The 21,037-nt window shown below is 47.2% G+C and overlaps 1 protein-coding gene across 2 annotated transcripts; it reads left to right on the top strand.

Annotated features, from left to right (window-relative positions):
- Positions 1 to 2,562: 2,562 nt before the first annotated feature.
- Positions 2,563 to 20,743, top strand: INKA2 (inka box actin regulator 2). Of its 2 annotated transcripts, none has more exons than XM_031967295.1 (2): positions 2,563 to 2,903; positions 19,429 to 20,743. In XM_031967295.1, exons 1-2 carry the CDS (start codon positions 2,853 to 2,855, stop codon positions 20,296 to 20,298), a joined length of 921 nt encoding a protein of 306 aa, XP_031823155.1. In that variant the 5' UTR covers positions 2,563 to 2,852; the 3' UTR covers positions 20,299 to 20,743. The 2 variants fall into 2 exon arrangements, with proteins under 2 accessions (XP_031823155.1, XP_031823156.1); XM_031967296.1 differs by lacking the exon at positions 2,563 to 2,903 and adding an exon at positions 12,054 to 12,596.
- The last annotated feature ends 294 nt before the right edge of the window (positions 20,744 to 21,037 follow it).

The raw sequence follows: 21,037 nt of genomic DNA, 5'->3' as shown, positions 1-21,037 counted from the left end.
TGGAGAGGATGTGGGAAAATTGGGATACTGGTGCTTTGTTGGTGGAGTTGTGAACTGATCCAACCATTCTGGAGAGCAACATGGAGCTATGCCCAAAGGACTACCAACCTGGGATACCCTTTGAGCCAGCAATATCACTACTAAATCATTATCCCAAAGAGATCATAAACAGGGGAAAGAACCTATGTGTGCAAAAATATTTACAGTAGTCTTTTTGTGATGGCAAAGTATTGGGCGTTGAGGGGATTCCCATCAAAATGACTGATCAAGCTATGGTATGTGATATAATGGAATGCGCAATAAGAAATAAATAGGCAGATTTTAGGGAAAAAAAAAAAAAAGCTGGAAAGATTTGTATGAACTGATGCAAGGTGAAAAGTACAGAACCGGAAAAACATTGTATACAGTATCAGCAACATTGTGTGGTACTCAAAACTATGACTGACTCAGCTCTTCTTAGCAACATAGTGATTCAAGAGAATTACAAAGGTCTCAGGAAGGAAAATGCTCTCCACATCCAGATAAAGAACTGATGAACTCTAAATGCAGATTGAAGCATGTTTGTTTGTTTGTTTTTCACTTACTTTATTCTTTTTTGTATTTTTTTTCCCTTTTGATCTGTCTCTTCTTTACATCCCTGATTAATCAGGAAATATTTTTTACATAATGGCACATGTATAGATTAAACTGCCTACCATCTTCAGAAAAGGAGGGGGATAGAGAAAAAATCTTGAACTCAAAATTGGTAAAAAAAAAAAAAAAAAAAAAAAAAAAAAAAAAAAAAAAAAAAAAAAAAAAAAAAAAAAAAAAAAGCTAAAGTTTTTCTTGACATGTAACTGAGGAAAAATAAAATACTACTAAAAATAAGAAGACCTTCTGATTTATACATCCAGCCCTAGGCTCTTTCCAGAGAGTCAGGCCTAAATTATGACCCGACTGCTGGACATTTCCAACTGTATGACCACTAGGCATCTCAAATTCAAAATGCCTGTGTAAAAATTATCTTTCTCTCCAAACTCATCCTTCTTCCAAACTTCCCTGTTACTATTGAGAGAACTGCCGTCTTTCCATTCACTAGGTTCCTGTCCCTACTCCCACTACTCCCTTTTCCAGCTTTCCCTTCCATTGAAATGTCGGATCATTGAGGCCAGGAACTATCTTGCTTTTTTTGAATTTGTGTTGCCAATGCTTAGCATAGTGCCTGTTACATAGTTCTCTATAATCGCTGTCTCTAGGATATATGTATTTCTGTCTGTTTCTCTGTCTCTGGATATGTGTCTCTCTTTTAGTCTCTATATCTCTGTCTCTGGGTAGACATATATCCTTTGGGCTGATCTTATTGCTTCTATCCAGGCAACTAGATGATACGGTGGATAGAGTCGTTTGGAATCAGGAAGACTCATCTTTATGAGTTCAGACTTCGTCTCAGACTTTTACTAGCTGTGACTCGGGACAAATCACTTAACTCTGTTTGCCTCAGTTTCCTCATCTGCAAAATGATCTGGAGAAGGAAGTGGCAAACCACTCCAGGATCTTTGCCAAGAAAAAAATCTCCAAACGGAGTCTCAAGGAGTCAGACTTGATTGAACAATGTTGCTTCTGTCCACGTCTCATAAACAACTCTCTCCTACAATAACCACCCCTGAAGTACAGAAAAGTACACTTCCCTCCTTCACCATTGCAGCGGCTTCCTAATTGGTAGTTTCAAGCATCTTAATCTAATCGGCTATTCAGTTGACCGGGCTAAAAGGCAGTTCTACCCCTACTCAATAAACGTTAGTGACTCCCTATTGCTCAGAAAACAAAGTCCTGTTAGGCATTTAAAGATCCTCAGAACCTGGTGTCTCTAAGCCGCCTTCTTTCCCATTTTCCCCACATTCTCCTTCCTAGAGAACTCTGGGGTCTTGCCGCACAAGCTACCTGTGCTTTATACAGGTTGCTTTCTCTCACATTTCTGTCATCAGGCCTGCCCCTTCTCACTGCACCTTGGCCTCTTGGAATTCTGGGTTTTCTTCAAAACTCGCCTGTAGAATCCCCTCCCGCAGGAGGCTATTCCCGATCTTCCCCATTCTCCCGTCTGTGCCTTCCGCTCTCAGGGACCTCGTATCTGCTCTGTCCTTTTCTCGTATATACCCACGTACCTGCTGGCTCCCATAATATATATAGTCCTTGAGGACTGGGGCTGTTTCTTTGCATGGCTTAGCAGGGTGCCCGGCCTGTGGAAATACTCCTAAATGTTTGCTAATTGACTAAAAGAGACTTAGGACTTATTGGGAGAGCTTGTCTGATAACTCAAGCCAGTCTCAAACCATTCCCCACTCTCACCCCCACCCCCCCAGCTCTGCTCAGTTCCCCGCCTGTAGCCTACGGCAAATGGTCCCGGTCCCAGTACTAGTCCGGATTCCCCGTCCCTTCTAGTCTGTTGCTTTCAGCTCCCCACCCCCATCCCCTACCCTTAAGATTGCTCTTCTTATTGGCTGTCGCCATCTCCCCTTGACCTCCTATTGGCTGTTGGATTTCTTTCTCCTCCCCGCGCGGCGGACCCGAGGCTAAGGGACTGGGACTGAGGGAGAGGGGAGGGGAGGGGGCGCGGAGTCCCGCCCGGGCTCAGCTCGGAGAGTCGGAGCTGCGCCGCCTTAAAGCCTGCAGCAGTGCAAAGAAGGGGCGCCTCTGATCCGTGCGCGCCGGGCTCTCCCACCCGCCAGCGTCCCGGGGAAGAGCCGGGAGACCCCCGGCAGGCAGCTCTGGAGCCGGCGCCGGGATCCCAGCGGCTGGCGCAGAGCCCGCTCCAGCCCCGGGGCCGAAGGGAGCTGGGGGAGACCGTCCCGTGCCTGGCAGATGGCAGCGTGACGATGGAGAGCAAGGACATGGACAGCTATCTGCGGCGCCTCAAGCAGGAGCTGGTAAGCTGCGGAACGGGCAGGGAGGCGGTGGGCGGGAGCTGCCCCCGTCCCGAGCTGCAGCCGTCCGGTCTCCCTTACGGGGTGTATGTAGGAGAAGGAGAGCGGAGAGTCAGGAGGCGGAGGTGGGGAAACGGAGGCTGGGGAAGGAAAGTCCCAGGTAGCGGACCGGGAACCGCGAGGAAACTTGGCGCGGAGTTTAGCGAGAGGGTAGAGACTGAGCCACAGGCGGAAGCGGACCGCGGAAGGCGGGCACGAGAAGCTGCCCACGGCCACGGGCAGGGCAAGCGCCCGAAGCTCTGACGGACGCTCGGGCGCAGACAGGGGCGGCTGCGGGGCGCGAGGCGGCCGACACCTGAAGCCGCCGACCCGCGCAGCCTCGGACGGACGCACTGACAGACGGACACCCCCACCCACTGGCTGGCCCAGGCTGAGCCACACCGACCCGCGGAGCTGGGCAGCCGGGGCCGGGAACGAGAGCGCGCCGGAGGGCTCCTGAAGCCCGCCGAGGCGGGGCCCAGCCCCGGGAGAGCTGGGCCCGCGCTTTCGGGAGGACCGTCGCGCACTGGGACGCGAGGGAAGCCGGCACCGCCCGGGGCTCCTCTCTCCCTCCGCTGGAGCTTGGCAGGCTGGGGAGGGGCGGTGCGGGGGCAGGACCAGCCGGCTGTCTGCCCGGACTTGTCTGCCAGCCCGGAGGGGGGCTGGGGGCTGGCAGCTGTAATGACGGCAATGGGGCCTGGGCACTGGGAGGAGGGGAGCTGCCAGGATGAGCAGGAGCTGCGGAGGCAGAGCCAGATGCTAGGTCTCTGCTTTAGGAAGGGGGAGAATGGGGGGAGGGGAGGGGGGGGGGGAGTGTGCAAGAGAAAGAAGCCTACTTAGGGACAGGTAGTTGTAGGGGAAATGAGGAGGGAAAGTGATCTATCTGCCTGAGATAGTGAGCCCTGCCGCCTGCACTTAACCTTTTGAAGGCTCAGACTACATAATTAGTTGAAAATATAAGGTTTGGCTTAGAAATCGAATTTCTCGGTGACTCCAAATGTGTACCTTCCAGACCACACAGGTTTCTAGTTCACTTCCGTTCAATTCAGTCAAAGAATATGGGTTTAAATTCAGCGTTTCCTCTTCTTACCTGTGTAATTTTAGTCACTTTTCTTCCCTGGGACTCAGTTTCTACCTCTGTAAAACAGGATTCTATTAAACCAGCTTTAATGTCCCTTCTAGCTCTAATATTCTGTGATCCTATGAAATCAGTTAAATCCCTATAGCATTCAGAGGAAGTCTTCTATATTCTCTATATTCTCACACAGTCTTTGTAGGGTCAATCTGGAGATGGTTTAGTGCAAGTAGGGAATCTTCTTTCTTTCACTGATAAATTCTCAAGAATTTCAGTATCTGCTGTGTGACCCGAAGTGTATTATTAAGCACTGGAGAGAGAGACAAAATTGAAAGCATCCCTGCCCTCAAGAAACTTATATTCTATAGGGGGGGAAACAGAGGGGGTGAGAGAGAGGGAGAGGGAGAGACAGAGACAGAGAGAGACAGAGAGAAAGAGAAAGGGAGAGAGAGAGAGAGAGAGAGAGAGAGAGAGAGAGAGAGAGAGAGAGAGAGACAAAGACAGAGAGACACACACACAGAGACACAAAGAGACACAGAGAGAGACAGACATAGATACACAAAATATCTCAACCCCCTATTGTTCTGCCTCACCCTTTTAGATCAGAGGAAACTGATGTCCAGAAAGGTAACCCAAAAGCCAGAAAGCCAGAGTGTCCAATGACTAGCCTAGTTGTGTGATAGAATGATTTTGTTTTGCCTTTCAATCCAGCAATGCCAATGATTGGGCAATGCCTTAATAAAATCATCCCCAAAATTATTCTTTGTGCTGATGAGTTGTGGTGAAGAGAAGTGATTTGACACCCATGCTTAAGAGATCAATGTGGGGATGGGACTGGACTGGGGCAGGAGGTGGAGGACACAGCCTAGCAGCAGTGAAATCATCATAGGTATTTTTTGAAAAATGCCTTTTTTTAGGTCATTGGGTCCCAGGTGTCAGCTCCTCTCTCCAAGGTTGGCAGATCAACTGTCTGTTTTCAAGAGATTGCTGCAGATTGAAATGAGAAGGGCAGGAATATGACCCTGGTTTCAGCCCCTTTGTAGAGCCCAAACTGTGGTGACACTCATCGCCAGGCCCTAGATGGACACTGACCATAAGATATAATTCTTCCCTAATTCCACATCCCCTAACTTCCCCCACAGACACACATACACCAACTTTCTTTGCAGAGGTGTTCAGCAGACAGGAAATGACTGGTCCCTATCTGGGGGTAGGGAGATTGTCAGACTGTTGAGGTTACCTAATCCCAACACAGAGGACTCGGACTTCCATCTAGGTGTTTCTCCATGTCCTTCAAAGGTCACAGTCATTGCCGAGAATGCCCCCTCATCCTGGACCAGGGCATGAGAGAAAAGCCTAGACTCAGAATCCAGTCCAGTGAGGCTTCCTTTGTGCTCAGAGTCGGGGGACAGGGCCCCCTCCACCGCACCCCATGTTCTGAGTTAATGGAAGGGTGGGTGTTTCTGGCACAGGCTGGAATTTTAATAATCTTCTGATTTGCATTTTACACAACAACTGGGGGTGGAGGAGCGGAGGTTGGGGGGGGGGGGGGTGGAAGATGCCAGAGGAATAAAGAAAGCAAACAGGAACTAGCACCCCAGCTTCAGATCTGAATACATTCCCTCAATCGACACCCCCATCAGGATCTGGAGGCCAAAGAGGGAGGAGGGGAAGAAAGAGGGAAAGGATGGGGCGCGGGGAAGGCAGGGAGAAGGAAGCACCAGAGTCACCCAGCTCCCTCATTAGCTTTGTCTGCAGCATTTCAGTCTTTGACTGTTTTGGAGAGGAAGCCAACCCCTGGCCCAGGGCCCAGACTGATGCTCAGACAGGAGAGGAGCTCTCCCTGCCTCACTTTCTCACCTCCCTACCCTCCATCCCCTTCTCAAGGCCAGCCTTCTCAGACTCCCAATGGGCAGCTCTTTCCTTGGCTGAGCAGAGAGAGCCGGGAGTTTTCTGCTCCCTCCCGACTCTCCCAAGCCTGACCCTCCGGCCAGCTCCGGACTCTGAGTGACCATTCCCCCACACGGCAGGTGGGGGCCACAGAGGAGGTAATTCCTCTAGCTTCATCTTTCTCAGACTAAGGCAGTTGGGACGGGAGCCAGAGGCGGCTCTTGGCTCCCAGTGACTGGTCTGGGCAGGTGTTTTGCTTGGTCCTACACCAAGCTGAGAGGCAGCCAGAGGAAGTGAATACAGTCAATTCTCATTTATCTGCTCTTTGGATGTCGCGTGGCAAATGTGCTTTCCTCCTCCCTTTCCCCATCCTTCTTGCCACCGAGGGCCACTGGGGTCCATCCTCAGCGTGTGCAGGGAAAGCAATTCCTTCCCTCTACAAGGGGAAATGTCTCGTGCCTTGTTAGAGCCATCCAGAAATGGCTTCTGTAATTATCTGTTGTTTAGATTATCTGCACTACTTCCGATCTCACCCTCCCCGTGGCTAACTTTTCATTCACTGTTTAGTACATTCATTAATTCGTTCACCAAATTCAGTAACCTATTAAAGATCACTAGGCTTAGGCTTTGGGGATGATTCAAAGTCGAAATATGACACAGACCCTTCCCCCCCTCGTTTACATTCCAGGAAGAGAACAGAGATAGTTAGAATGCATAACATCTAAGTACAAACCAGAGGTACAAAGCACAGTCCAGGATCTTAGAGGAAACGGCCCTTAATCTAGCAATCAGTAGATTAGAGTCAAAAGACTTGTATTTGAATCCAGTTTCTATACCCCTATACTCTGGGTAAGTCACAAAGTATTCCCATCTGGAAAATAAGGGAGTTGGTCTGTAAATTTTCAGTTCTAAAGCTATAGAGCGATGAGCTCATGCTTCTGTGGATCTTTTCAGTGGATCAGTGCTACTCCTTACAACATTCCAGGGAGGTAGGTAAGTGCATTTGTTTTACTTTGATGACTCAGTGGTGTCAGATGTACTGCTGGGGGCCAACAACACTCTGGAGTACGACCCAAACCAGATTAAAATGCAATTAGGAAATATTCAGTGAAATAAATGCAAATATAATAAAACAGATAAGTCTAATAGGTAGTCAATATGCAGCCCACAGAGATCCTTTTCCATCATTTCCTCCATATCCTTTTCCTGACCCTGTTTAATGTTTTCTTGGCAAAGATCCTAGAGGGAGTTGCTATTTCCTTTTCTAGCTCTTTACAGATGAGGGAATTAAGGCAAACAAGGTTAAGTGACTTACCTAGCTCCACAGCTAGTAAATGTCTGAGGCTAGATTTGAACTCAGGTCTTTTTAATTTCAAACCTGACACTTTATTCACCTAGTTGCTCCAAGGGGATCTTTATGTCCTGTTTGATAGCCCTGATTTAACTAATTGGTCATTTTCCCTCAATGTGGGTCCTCATTCCAATGTCAATTCCAACCCGTCTATACCCTCCCATCCTATAGCAGGTACTATTTATCTCCATTTTACAATTAAGGAATTGAATTACAGAAAGGGAAATTAATTTCCCCATAATTACAATTGGTATTAATAATTAGAGCTGGGATTTGAATCCAAATCCCCTCACTCCAGGTCTGGTGCATTTCCATAACCTTTTCGAGCCCACCATGCTTTCAGCAGAGATAATCTACAATTAAGTGAGCTATCAAGAAACATTTGCTCCTGAAGGTTAAAGTTGTAGAGTTTCCCATCCCTCTACTCCAGTCATCCATCACAACTGGAAATATACACTGTCATGGAGGAATGCATTTCCTCACAAGTGAGGTCAGCTGGGGAGGCTGGGACATGGCTGTGTGGTGGCCCAAGGCAGGGGAGAGAGAGGGGTGAGGAAGTATCCTGGCTTAGTCAGAGGAGTGACCTGGAAGACTTTCCCCAGCGCTGTGTCTGTCTGTACCTCCGTGCCCAAGGGGTATATACGGACACAGGGACTGGGTTTCAGGGAAGAAGTTTAAATGGGCCCCATGGTAGAAGCAGCAGCAGAAACATTTTTTTCATCAGGACCCTGGGGGGACAGGGCTAAAATGACACCATAGGAAACATGTGGCCTGCTCACTCCCTGAACTCCACAAAGAGTTTATGAATAGACTTCAAGTTCCCAACCCCAGCTGCTCCCTGAACAAAACTCCCAAGGGAAACTTCCTATCTAATGGTAGAACACACTAATGAGAGAGACAGAGACAGAAATAGAAAGGGGGGGGGAGGGAGAAAGGAATAGAGAAATAGAGATGAGGAGGAAGAAGAGAAGGAAAAGGAGGAGGAGGAAGAAGAGAAGGAAGAAGAGTAATCTGAGGGCACACCATCACAGTGCCTCCTGAGCATGAGTACCATGGAGACTTGGAAGGAAGATTTTGAGCTAGTTTTTGAAGGAAAACATTTTCTGACATCTGTGCTGGTGAGGAGGAAGAAGGATATTTCCCTGAAAAAAGAGGTGATTTGGGATGGATACGGCGATTCTTGATCCACAAGAGGTAAATAGAGACACAAGAAGGGAGTAGCCAGAGGGGAAAGAAGACATTTGTGGTGTAGGACATTCTTCCTCTCTAGCAATATTTCCTTAATGGAATTCTTCAGTTCCAAATGTCCACAAGGCCAGAAGTTTCTGCCAAGTGGGAAAAGAAGGTAGATTTAGAACTGGAAAGATCCTACCTGATCAGCTACACCAATTCCATTTTTAAAAATTTTTTATTACATTTTAAATTCTCAACTGCCTCCCTCCCTCCCATCCTATCCTGCTCTAGAGAAATCCATCATTTGACACAAATTTGCAAATATATATATATATATATATACTATATAGTTTTATTTAACAATTCTTCCTCTGGAGGTATGTAGCATCTTCCCTCATACATATTTTGTAGTTGGTTTGAATATTGATAATACTGAGTTCTTCACAATTTTTCTCCAAACAATATCTTTCTTACTATATACAGTGTTCTCTTGGTTCTGCTCATTCCACTCTATCACTTTATATAACTCTTTCTAGGTTTTTCTGCAATCATTATGCTCATCATTTCTTATAGCACATAATGTTCCATCACAATAATATATTTCAACTTGTTTAGTCATTCCCCAATTGATGGGCACCCCTTCAGGTCCCAGTTCTTTGCCACCACAAAGAGAGCTGCTGTAAATATTTTAGAAAATATAGGTCCTTTTCCTTTTTCCCTGGTCACTTTGGGAAACAGATTTAAGTGATTATTGCTAGATCAAAGGTACACAGTTTTATAACTTTTTGGCCATAATTCCAGGTTGTTTGGATCAAGTCACAATTTCCTCTCCTTATAGATAAGGAAGCTAAGACCCTGGGAAAATCTTTTAGATTTTTTTTCCTGAAGTGACTTATCCAAAGACTCACAGAAAAAGTGATTCCAACCCAGGACTTCTGTCTCTAAAACTATTAATCTTTTTACTATACCTCCACTGTCTCTTCTCAGTCAAAGAGCAGTAATCTTTTAGGAAAGAGCAGCTTTTTAAAAATATATTAAGTAAGATACACCTTTTTTAAGACTCTTTTATTGGGGAGGGGGGAGGTGTAATTGGGATTGACTGAGGCAGAGTGATACAGCTAGCAAATGTCTGAGACCAGATTTGAATGCAGATTCTCCTGACTCCAGTACTGGTGCTTCATCCCCTGTGTCACCTGCCCCTAGAATACAAGTTTTTGAAGGAAGATCTGGTTATGAGACTTTGGGCAAATAACTTTCTAACTGGAAAGGTCTCTTTCTAACTCTTTAACTTTCAGAGAAGTTTCTAATCTGCTTTGGTAGAGGAAGTTCCTTGCCCATAGGGATTTCTCTACACCCACAAAACCTTAAATCTAGTAAATATGCACATATATGTATTTTTTGTGTATATTTTTATCCTTATTTTTACCTGGATGAGGAAACTGATTTTCAGAGGTTAAGCGACTTACTAGGATGATAGAATCAGTATGGGCCAGGATTCAAGCCCACATATCCTCCGGCCAGGAATCCAGCTCGATCGCCACTACACCCTACTGTCTTTTCAGCTATAAGGCTCCCCATTTATGAAAGTTTTCTCAAAGAGCCCTCTGTAGTCCTCAAGCCACAAGTTGTTGACCCCAGATCTAGGGAGAAGCAAGAAGAAGAGCACAGTAAGCCCTGAGGATATGGTGGAGATCTAGAGAATGAGAGATTCAAGTTAGAAACGAGTATATCCTGAATCAGCCCAGGACTATTCCTCCAGGGAGGCTGGGTGCTATCTGCTTTCAGCTTAGCCGGTCTCTGCCTTCCTTCTCCAACTAGCATGGAGGGGCCTAGAGGTCAGGGACTTGGGCAAGCTTCCTTGGTTCCGTGATAAGGCTAAATAAACATTCACTGACTGCTAAGTTTGATGAGAGAACCTACAGGGAGAGTGAGAATAGGGAGAAGAAAGGCCAGAAGTATGTTAGAGAAGGAAGCTGTAATGGAGGTGGGGGGTGGGATGGAGTAAATTAGGACTGTCCATCTGTCTTTTGCCAAAGCATTATCCCATAAAGGGATGCTTCTATGGGAGAATTAGTCTCTTCCTTTTTACGAGCCCCTCTCCTCTTATTTCCTCCTCATCCTCCCACCTCCTTCCCTCCTGTGGCTCTTGGCTCAGGCTGCCTCCCTGCTGGCCACTAGGCCCTGTAGCTTCCTGTGGGGAGATCCAGCAGCTCCAGCCAAGACCAAGGGGGGCCATGAAGGTCGCTATTCACAGGGCCGGGAATAAAATGCTTGGCACTGGGGGACCGTTCCCATTTCCTGCCCTGAGTCTCAGCCGATGCCTCTGGGAGGGGATGGAGGGAAAGGGGGCCATGGAAAGAGGTGGTGAAGGGATTGTGTGAGGACCTTGTGAGCCTCCTGGCAGAGGGGTGGGGGTGGGAGGGAGGCAGGGAAGCCTGCCAAGCCCATAGGCAGAGCTGGGGCCTGCAAGCAGGGAATCTGGCTGCTTGAGCAGAGGGCGTGAGACGGAGGGACGGAGGGCACAGCTGTGAGAATCCGTCAGAGGGGCCAAGGGAAAAAGGAGCCGGGGAGGCAACAGAAGGTACCTTGCCCACACACAGACCACGTCCCCTGCTATGCAATTCTCAGAGCGACAGGATCAGACTTCCAGTGAGAAGGAGAACGTCTCATCCTTCAGGTGACTTGCACAAAGATCACACAGGTAGGAAGTGCACATTGGCCAGGGTTTAGACACAGGCCTGGATCCCAGTCCGTTGCTCTTATCAATCACATGAACAACCTCCCTGGCTTTGAGGGGGAGAGATGTCTCTGCAATGGGTCAAGCTCATCCTGGTCCCCATGGATTCAGGAAGAGGAAATCCAATCCCATAAAGATGCCCTATGTAGGACATCTTCCCAACAGGATCCTGACAGGCAATCCCCTCCACTCTTGTCGATGAATTAGCCTAGAACAGAGAAGGCTTTGGGAGTGGACTAAATATGGGGCTCAAGTCTCTAAAGAGGCTTCATCCTTGCCTCTCTTACCTGGACAGCCCCTTTCACGTAAGTAGACTGCCCTTTTCTCTGGATTACCTCCTTGCACAGAGGTGAAGGAACTTGATGGTAGTGGGTCCATTTTTAGTCATTTCTGACCTCATTTTAGGGCTTTCTTGATAAAAGACTGGAGTGACTTGAAAGAAATGTCTTTCAATTCATTTTCCAGATAAGGAAACTGAGGCAGAGGTTTTCCCTTCTCTATTCCCTGAGCCTAAATAGAATTGACAAACATTATCTCATGATTTTAGCTTCTCCAATTTTATAGATAAGGAATCTGGGGCTCCGAAAGGTCAAAAGCAAAATCTGAACCCAGATTTCACCTGCCCTTAAGTCCTGTTCTGCATTCTTTTGACCACAGGTCCATATATTGATTTTAGGGGGTGTGGATAATCTCAAGGTCACATAGTTAGTGAATTGTCTGGGAATGGCATGTTATTATATACAGATTAAGGAACTATTTCCTTACAAGGTTTTGTAAGAGTGCATGTTGACAGTTATTTTTACATGTATTTTGAAAATAAAAAGCTATTATTAAATAAATAAAATAATCATGGAAAAGAAAGAGAGAGAGAAAAAGAAAGAAAGAAAGAAAGAAAGAAAGAAAGAAAGAAAGAAAGAAAGAAAGAAAGAAAGAAAGAAAGAAAGAAAGAAAAGAAAAGAAAAAAAGAAACTGTTTTTAAACTCCAAGCCCAGGGTTCTTCTTTACACAAAGCCAAAGCATTAATACTAACTAACATGTAAACATTCATGTTGGGAGTCAGAGTTGAGCAGGGAAAGGATAAGCATTTGCATAGCTAGCTATTCTATTTGTATGTTTTCAGTTTTTCTCATTTGACCCTCACAATACCCTTGGGAGGACATTAAGGAAGACAGAGGTTAAGTCATACAGGGTTACCAAGTCAAAAGCTGGATTTGAATTTATATTTTTCTCACTTAAAGTCCAACCCTCCATCCACTGAGTCACCAGACTGCCTCAATAGTATATCAGGAGTCAGAGGACTTTGATATAAACTTCACTTGCATATTACTCACTGTTATTATTGTCTCCATTTTGTAGCTGGGAAAATCAAAGTAAAGGGATTTTCCTGGAGTTAAACAGCTAGTAAATTCTAAAGGAAGGATTTGAACCCAGGTGAGTGGCTAAACTCAGCATAAATAACACTATGTTGAGTTTTTTATTTTATTTTACTTATATTTGATATGTATATTAATTATATGTAATATATTCAAACTCTATATAATATTATATTTAATATCTATTATATCTAAAGACATTATGATAACTGAACAGGAAGGTGGGAAATGGGGATGGAAGGTAGGGAAGTGAAGCTGTGAAAACAAAGGAATGGTTGGAAGGAGACAATGTACCAGGAGCTCAGTCTCCTTCAGCAGCTCTCCATAACCGAAGGAATGATTCTTTATTTCAGAAAGAGAGAAATCGAGACCCAGAGTAGATGGAAGGATAGGATTAGGATAGGACCCTAAGATTCAATTGCTCCAAGTTCTAGCCAGGCTTCTCTCCCTTTGACCAGGCTGCCCCCCTTCTCTCTTCCTGCTCCCCAGTCCAGCAGAGGAGGAGGGACACAGCCCACCTGCTGGCTCCATTCTTGTTTGGGTGACATCATTCCCTTTGGGCTTGGGAAGGGTGACCCTATTAGCTTTTCTCTGTGTTGGGTTCCAGCTCTAGCAGCTGATACTCTTTTCTCCTCCCCCTCCTTTTCCTCCACCCTTCTCCCTCTCCTTCTTCTCCTCCTCCCCCTCCCCAGGACCTTCCTGTTTCCCATCACTCAGGCTTCCTCCTGCCAAACTCACCCCCTTGCAAACAGCTGCTTTCTCCTTTCCCACTGCAAATATTCAGTCAGTGGCAGAGCTGGAGTTTTGTGACACAGGATACTACACTGGGAGTTAGGGTTCCTGTTGTCCTGGGGGCCCCTAATCAAGCTGCTTCCTTTTCCCTACTCTATTCTCTGAGCCCAAATGGAATTGGCAAATATTATCTCATTATTTTAGCTTCTCTGATTTTTTGCACCTCCATTTTATAGATAAGGAATCTGGGGCTCAGACAAGTCAGAAGTCACCCAGATTTCACCTGACTTTAAGTCCTGTGCTGCATTTTTTTTGACCTGGGTCTATATATTGATTTTAGGAAGTGTAGATAAGAAAGTTTGCCTCTTTAGATTCACTAACTTCTAAATAAAATGTAGCATTTCTGTTAATTATTTAAAAGTGTTATTCTGAGAAGAATCCATAGACTTCATCACACTGCCAAAGGGGTTCCACAATTCCAAAAAGGGTTTCAGAACTGGTAAATTCTTATCAATGCAGCCTCAAGTCCCTCATGCACAAGAAGCATTAGGCTTCACAGAAAATGCACTCTCCTGGATGCTGGCCAGGACAGAGCATTTATGTGCCTTAAGCAAGGTTTGAAAAATGCTACCTTGTTGACCCTGTCCCTTCCCCTCAAGGCTTTGAAAATTCATCGAAATGCAAGTAACTTTACACACATATATGTATGTATATGTATATATTTTTGGGCCACAGAGAAGAGAATTTTTGATATTTAATTATATGTATTTACAAAAAGTAATTTTTGAAAAGGCCATATGATCCTGGGTCAATAATTTGATTTTAATGTTCTAGGCACCTCTCTAAAACTATAAAGTTGCACAAAGTTCCATCTATGTAAGCAAACAGGATTCCTCTATGCCAATGAAACCAGAGTATAAAAAAAATTTTTTTAAAGTGTATCTTCCACTCTGACTTATTGTATCCTGGACCACTGCTTACCTAACTCCTAGTTGCAGCTTGATCCTACATAGAAAGAGGGGGAAAAAAGAAAGAAAAAAAGAAAGAAAGAAAGAAAGAAAGAAAGAAAGAAAGAAAGAAAGAAAGAAAGAAAGAAAGAAAGAAAGAAAGAAAGAAAGAAAGAAAGAAAGAAAGGAAGGAAGGAAGGAAGGAAGGAAGGAAGGAAGGAAGAAAGAAAGGAAGGAAGAAAGGAAGGAAGAAAGGAAGGAAGGAAGAAACAGAGAGGAAGGGAGGAAGAAAGAAAGAGAGAAAGGGAGGAAGAAAGAAAGAGAAAGCGAGAGAGACAGAGAGAGAGAGAAAGAAAGAGAGGGAGAGAGGAAGGGAGGAAGAAAGAAAGAAACTCAGTGGCCCATTTAGTGCCATGCATACTTGAAAGGGGCCAGCTAGATAGTGCAGTAGATGGAGTGCCAGCACTGGAATCAGGAAAGGCAGGGGTAAATCCAGCCTCAGATACTTCCTAGCTCTGTGACTCTGGACAAGTCACTTACCCTGTTTGCCTCAATTTCTCATCTGTAAAAGGAATTGAAGAAGGGAATGACAAACAACTTGAGTATCTTTGCCAAGAAAACCCCACGAACAGTCAGACACAACTGAAAAAAAAAACTGACTAAACAACAAAAATACTTAAATGGGGCCTTTGTTCAGTGGCTTGCCCTATTCTTGGTCATTTCAATACTTCAGTATTTCAAAAGGGGTATTATTTCACCTTTGTCCAACAATGATCACAGCTCTCCCCGCTCCCTCCGCCTATGTCCTATAATGAACTACAAGAATTGTCACAGCTGAGAAATTCATCACTTGCTGGCCAGCTCTCTGGGGATGAGCCTTTCTGAACCCAGCTACCCGCTCACAGACATCAATAGCTATTATTTGAAGTCTTTCCAGCTTAGTAAAACCTGATGCAGTCAAGCACCCAAGGTCGCCTTCCTGACTTGGCAAAGCAACCGCGGCCGAGGATGTTCTGCACAGGACTTAGACAGCCAAGTGCCCATTCACATCAGTGCTAAGACCGTCTCTTACCAAGGCCCAGCCCTGACTGTACAGCCCTGCAAAGCCAGCCAGACAGCCTGGTCACAGTGATCTGTCCAGGTACACTGAGTGATAGTCAACAAATACATAATGAGCACCTGGGGAAAATAAAGCCCCTGACAAGTGCCCTGAGGAATGGAAAGATGGAGGAGAGTCAACCTCTGCTTCCAAAGGGATTCTGATAAGGCAGATCAAATATGTAATAAGTAGCACAACTAATAAGTAGTGGAGTTAAGACTTAAATTTTAAGAGTAAATCAGGTCTCCCTCCCCTCCTCCATAGCTACATGGAATAGCAAAATGAACGTAGCACTGGAAGCCCAAGAACCTGAGTTCTAATCTGCCTGAGTCTTTTAACCACTGTGTCTCGGTTTTTAAATCTGTAAAAAGTAAGAGATTGGAGTCAGTGTTTCTTAAGATTCTTTCCAGTTCTAAGTCTTTGTGAGCCTTTGGTCCTCCAAACAGTATTACAGACAAAAAACATTTCTAACTGGAAGACTACGTTGGGAAATGGATATAATGGAAAGAATCAAGAGTTCTAGTCTTCTCTCAGCCTCAAATAGTTGGATAACCTATTTCACTTGTTTAGGGATTAGATTAAGCGGTCTCAGAGCCCTTTCATTCTAGCTAGGAAGAAAGTGGTATTTGATTGGACATGTGAAGGAAAGGAAGGCAGCTCATCGGCACAATGCATAAGGGGTTGGAACTGGAAGACCTAATTTCAAATTCTTAAATGCTTGCTATCTGTTTGATCCTATTTACTATTTATTAACCCTATTTACCTCAGTTTCCTTACTTGTAAAAGGATATGGAGAAGGAAATGATGAACACTCCAGTACTTTGCCAAGAAAACCCCAAATGGGTTTTCAAACTTGATGGAACAACAGGATTTTTATGAATACCAGTAGAGGGGAAGGCATTTTATTTTATTTTTAAATAACAATAGCTTTTTATTTTTCAAAATACATGCAAAGATAGTTTTCAAGATTCCCTTACAAAATTGTATTCCAAATTTTTCTCCCTGACCCCCTCCCCTAGACAGCAATTAATCCAATATAGTTAAATATGTATAACAGATTAGGAAAGGCAGTTTAGGTGGAAGAGAGAGTGTGAGGAAAGAGAAGAAGTCAGAAAAGCTTACTGCCATTTAAAAAACAAAAGATAAATAGGTCAGTTTGACTATTGTGTAGTAGGTCTACAGGGAGGGCATTCTTGAGATGTATATATGACTGGAGAAAAAGGTTAGAACTACACAGAGAAGGACCTTGAATGCTACAGTAAGAAATCTGGGTTTTATGCAAGAATTGGTTGAAGGGTTTAGAACAAGGGAGTGATAGGATTAAAGAGAAGATTGGTACATTGGTGGCATGTAAGATACTTTGGGAAGGAGAAACTGGAAGATGAGGGAGATGGCTCATGGGGGATCCTACATCATGCTTCAGTTTTATGATGTAATGAAAGGGACTAGGAGTGGGGAGACTTCAACTGTCTGACTTTGAACAGGTCACCAAGGTCCAGGTGACTCCTTCTGCAAAACAAATGTGCAGGATATGACTAGATAATCCCTGGCAAAGGCTGGCATTCTATAATTTGACCCCATGTCCCTTCTGGTCTTGAAATAGATCCTCAGAATTCAAAAATGTGGGTCTGAGGGATATTGTGGATATGAAATACCCTCAGACAGGGGACTAGGGAAATTTTTGGAGAAAAATAGCCAAAATCAAACCTATCTTCACATCAAAAATCTGCCCTATATTCTAGGTATTTTTGATCTATACAAAAATTTCCTATTTTTTTCAAAAGGACAAAAATCAACTTTTTCTCGGCCCAATTTCAAATCACATGGAATTACAGAACTCCAGAGAATACAGAATGGGAAATCAAAGCTATTGCAACAGTTCATGGGAGAGGTCATCGGGCCCGGAACTTGGCTGGGGGCAATGACATGGAAAAGAAGGGACCTAAAGGAGAGGTCCCGCTGAGATCTGATTGATGGCGGGAGGTGGGGGAGAGGAAGGAGTCCCCAAGAACAGCAAGGTTTTGATTCTGAGCCCAAGCAAGCAGAGTGATTCTTTATGCAAAGGAGGTAGCAAGGAAGTGGGTGCTTGTGCAGCCTTGCTAGTCTCCTTCAGCTGCGAATCCCACCCATTGAGGGTGAGACCATGGAGGGGCTCTGAAGCTCCTTCCCAGTGACATCCCTCTTTCTCTGCTAAGAGAAGAGGGTCAGTGGCAGAGAGAAGGAGATAAAAGCAAAATACAAAGGAAAGGGGTTGTCAGAGTTGGGGTCTGGGAGGGAGAGAGCTTCTGGGAGGTTGGAGACCCTCACCATTGAATACAGACTTAAGTCTGCTCCTTCTGCTGTCACGAGGATATATGTGTGGGGGAACATCCCTTTACCTGGCTGTCCAAGACTATCCACCCCAGTGACAGCAGGAAGGAGCAGACTTAAGTCTGTATTTAGAGGTGATATCCCAAGAGGGACGGTCCTGGGCAGGCGGATTGGGGGTGATCCCCCACACACACACACACCTTAGGGGGATGCAGAAGCCCGCAGCACCCACAAGAGATGCCCCTGGGTCTGGGGAAGCTGAAGCTTCCTTGACACTGAGCAGGCTCATCTCATGACCTGACCCTTGGCGGGGGGAGGAGGGAGGTTGCCAGGGGAGGCTCTGACGCAGACTGGCTGGTGAAGGCTGACCTCACAATCCAGCTTTGCCGAGCCTCAGATAGACACGCAGTTCTCCTCCCTCCTCCCTCTGGGCTTAGGACGAGCAGCATTAGGCCAGCCTGGGGAGGTAAGATGATCAGGGTCTCTGGGGGGCTTAGGGAACAGATGGTCTCTGCAGGGTCCAGTGTCAGTAACCTGAGCAGAGCCCGGGGGTGGGTCTGGGGGGGGGCGAGGCAGCCTGGACCCGAGAGCGCGAGCGGAGGTGCAGATTTTCAGTGGATGTTATCAGAGAAGCTCCCCCCGTCCAGGCTCTCACCCAAACCCGGCCGGCAGCCCCTTCCAGCTGGCGGCCCTTGGATTAGTAAACCGTCGTAGAGGGGCTAGAGTCAGAATCACAAACAGCTAATCCCCCACCACTTGGCCTTCACTCCCCTCAGATGGGGGAGCAGGGCTGCCTGGGAATGAGGAGGACCCGCCACCCCAAGGGGAGAACAGGTGTTGAGAGTGGGGGGGGGCAGGATTCGGAAAGCTAGCAGGGTCCCAGGCCTTCTCCTCATCACCAGCATCACCTCTCAACAGCTGCCTCCAGCCAGATGTGGGCAACTGTTGGGGAAAGGGCTGGCCTCCCTCCCCTTTGGTGAGAACCTGAGTCCATCCCCCCCCTTGCCCCCAAATACACAGCTATGGTAAGAAAATAGGGGCCCGGAGGCCCTGAAGGACAGAGGAAATCCCATGCAATACAGCTCTGTGCTAGGAGCCGGGATCCCAGCATCGTAGGTTTATTGCAGGAAGGGACCTTGGAAGCTTTCTAGTGCGACCCCTCACTTTTACAGGTCGGTAACATCAGATGTAGGTTTTGAATCCAGCCCTGAGCCCAAATCCATCACTCCCTTTTATATAACACACCCCAAACTCCCATTTTACAGAATGTGCTCCCAGGTTCTTCGGCTCCAAACCCCGCTATTCTTTCCACTGTGTCCTGCTGCCATCTCGGATCAGGGACACTCTTAGGGGAAGAAAAGAGAAGCTGTGTGAGATCACTGTATAATGGATTTAACTTATAATTCTACCATGTTTGACATATATTAGACTACTTGCCATCTGGGAGAGGGAATGGAGAAGGGGGGGGGGGGATTGGAACACAAGGTTCCACAAGGGTCCATACATATGTTTCAAAACTAAAAAGCTTTAATTAAAAAAAAAAAAGAAAAAGAAAATCTCATGTTATCATTAAAAAAGAGAGAAGCTGAAGGAAGGAGAGAAGGATTAGATCAGAGACACTTGGGTATTCAACTCAGCCCCTCTCCAAGCGGCCATTTCAATGGGGAAATTCTCCCTCCTCCAAGCAAGGCAAAGGAGGAAGACCTCAGAAGGGCTTTTGATTCAGGACCATACTAAGCCATGGTAGTGAGCTTCCCATCATTTCCTCTCACTCGAGTCTTCTCTGTCTCCTTCCTTCCTAGGTATCCATGAAAGAGGTAGGGGATGGGCTCCATGACCAAATGAACTCCATGATGGGGGCCCTGCAAGAACTGAAGCTCCTACAGGTACAGACGGCTCTGGAGCAGCTAGAGATCTCTGAGGGCGATGGACCAACTCCTCTGTGTGCAATGGGCCCTGCCCCCGGCTTCCTGCAGGGCCCCAGGACTCAGCCTGAGCCCCCCAGGTGGGCAGGCATCAGGGGCCCGGCCAGGCCCAGGGCCGGCTCTCCCCCCAGGCCACTCCCCCTCAGCAGCACCAAGCTTTCCTCCTGCAGAAGCGTCCCCGGGGCCAGCCCAGCCCCTCCTGCCAGGACTTGGGAGTCGGAGAGCCCAGGTTTCCTTCAGCCAAGGACAGAGCAGGCTGAGCCCGACGACTGGACCTCCACCCTGATGTCTCGAGGCCGCAACCGGCAGCCGCTGGTCTTGGGGGACAACGTCTTCGCCGACCTGGTGGGCAACTGGCTGGACTTACCGGAACTGGATAAGAAGGGTGGGGAGAAAGGCGACGTGGGTGGGGGAGCCGGGGGGCCAGAGTCCGGAAGCAGGCAGCGGGATCTGGGCCGGAGGTTCACCCTGACCGCCAACATCTTCAGGAAATTCTTGCGCAGTGTACGGCCAGACAGAGACCGGCTACTCAAGGAGAAGCCGGGCTGGATGACCCCGACGGCCACCGAGCCCCCAGTGGGACGCTCCAAGAAAGTCAAGAAACGGGGCCACTTCAAGGGAGCTGGGTACTTCCCCTTCCCCAGCAGTGGGAGCAGCGGACAGGGAGAGAAACCTTCTTCAAGCTGCCCCAAGGCCCTGGAGCCCCCAGCCTCTGGCTTTGACATCAACACAGCTGTGTGGGTCTGAGCCCGGGCACTTGCCATGGCAGAGGCCAGGCTGGGCTGGGTCAGGTCGAGATTCCATCGGCCCCAGCCCTGAACACCTTCCTTTCAATGTTCCCCCAAAAGGCAGGGGAGGGGGCTGGGCAGAAGTAGGCCCTCATCCCAGGAGGCTGAGACTGCCGGTGGGCTTGCCCTGAGAGGGACACGGTCTCTGGCCAAGGAAACCGTGCTAGCTTGGGACAGGCTCGGAAACACGGTGTGAGTGTGTGTGCGTGTGTCTGGGGGGGGGGGGAGACGCCCCGAGGGCACGAGGGCACCACTGGGGAATCCCCCGGCATCGACATCGGTGCCCTGGCATGGGCTTCGGAGGGACTGAGGAAAGTGGGTGTGTATCCAATGCTACATCCAGACCCAGGGAAGTGAGAACCCCTGAGACCCCCCAATAAAGACATTTTCTCTTCAGGCCCCCATTTCTGCAACTGTGCTTGCTCCAAGAAAGCCTTGTCTCCCATCAGAAGCGGCTGCCGCCTCATCCCCACCCAAGAGCTCCTGCAGGCCCTTTCTCTCTCACTGGCTCTTCCTCCCCCCTGGTAGGAGGGGCAGAGTCTCCGGGTGAGCTCTGATGTGGCTGAAGAAACAGCCTGGCAAGTGGCAACTCCGTTTTCTCCTTTCTCATGCTTTTGGTGATATCTGATGCCTCCTAAAAGGTCTCTGAGACTGGGGGAGCTGTGGAGGAAGGATGGCAGTGGGAGGGGGAGAGCCAT

The sequence above is a fragment of the Sarcophilus harrisii genome, chromosome 4, assembly GCF_902635505.1.
Source record: "Sarcophilus harrisii chromosome 4, mSarHar1.11, whole genome shotgun sequence".
NCBI classification, from domain to species: Eukaryota; Metazoa; Chordata; class Mammalia; order Dasyuromorphia; family Dasyuridae; genus Sarcophilus; species Sarcophilus harrisii.
Note: the sequence above shows the minus strand (reverse complement) of the source record. Positions and strands in the feature narration are given on the sequence as shown.

Coding starts and splice junctions, on each gene's coding strand:
- INKA2 (XM_031967295.1), top strand. CDS start 2,853: ATGGAGAGCAAGGACATGGACAGCTATCTGCGGCGCCTCAAGCAGGAG. Junction 2,904..19,428: donor GGCGCCTCAAGCAGGAGCTG/GTAAGCTGCGGA, acceptor CTTCCTTCCTAG/GTATCCATGAAAGAGGTAGG.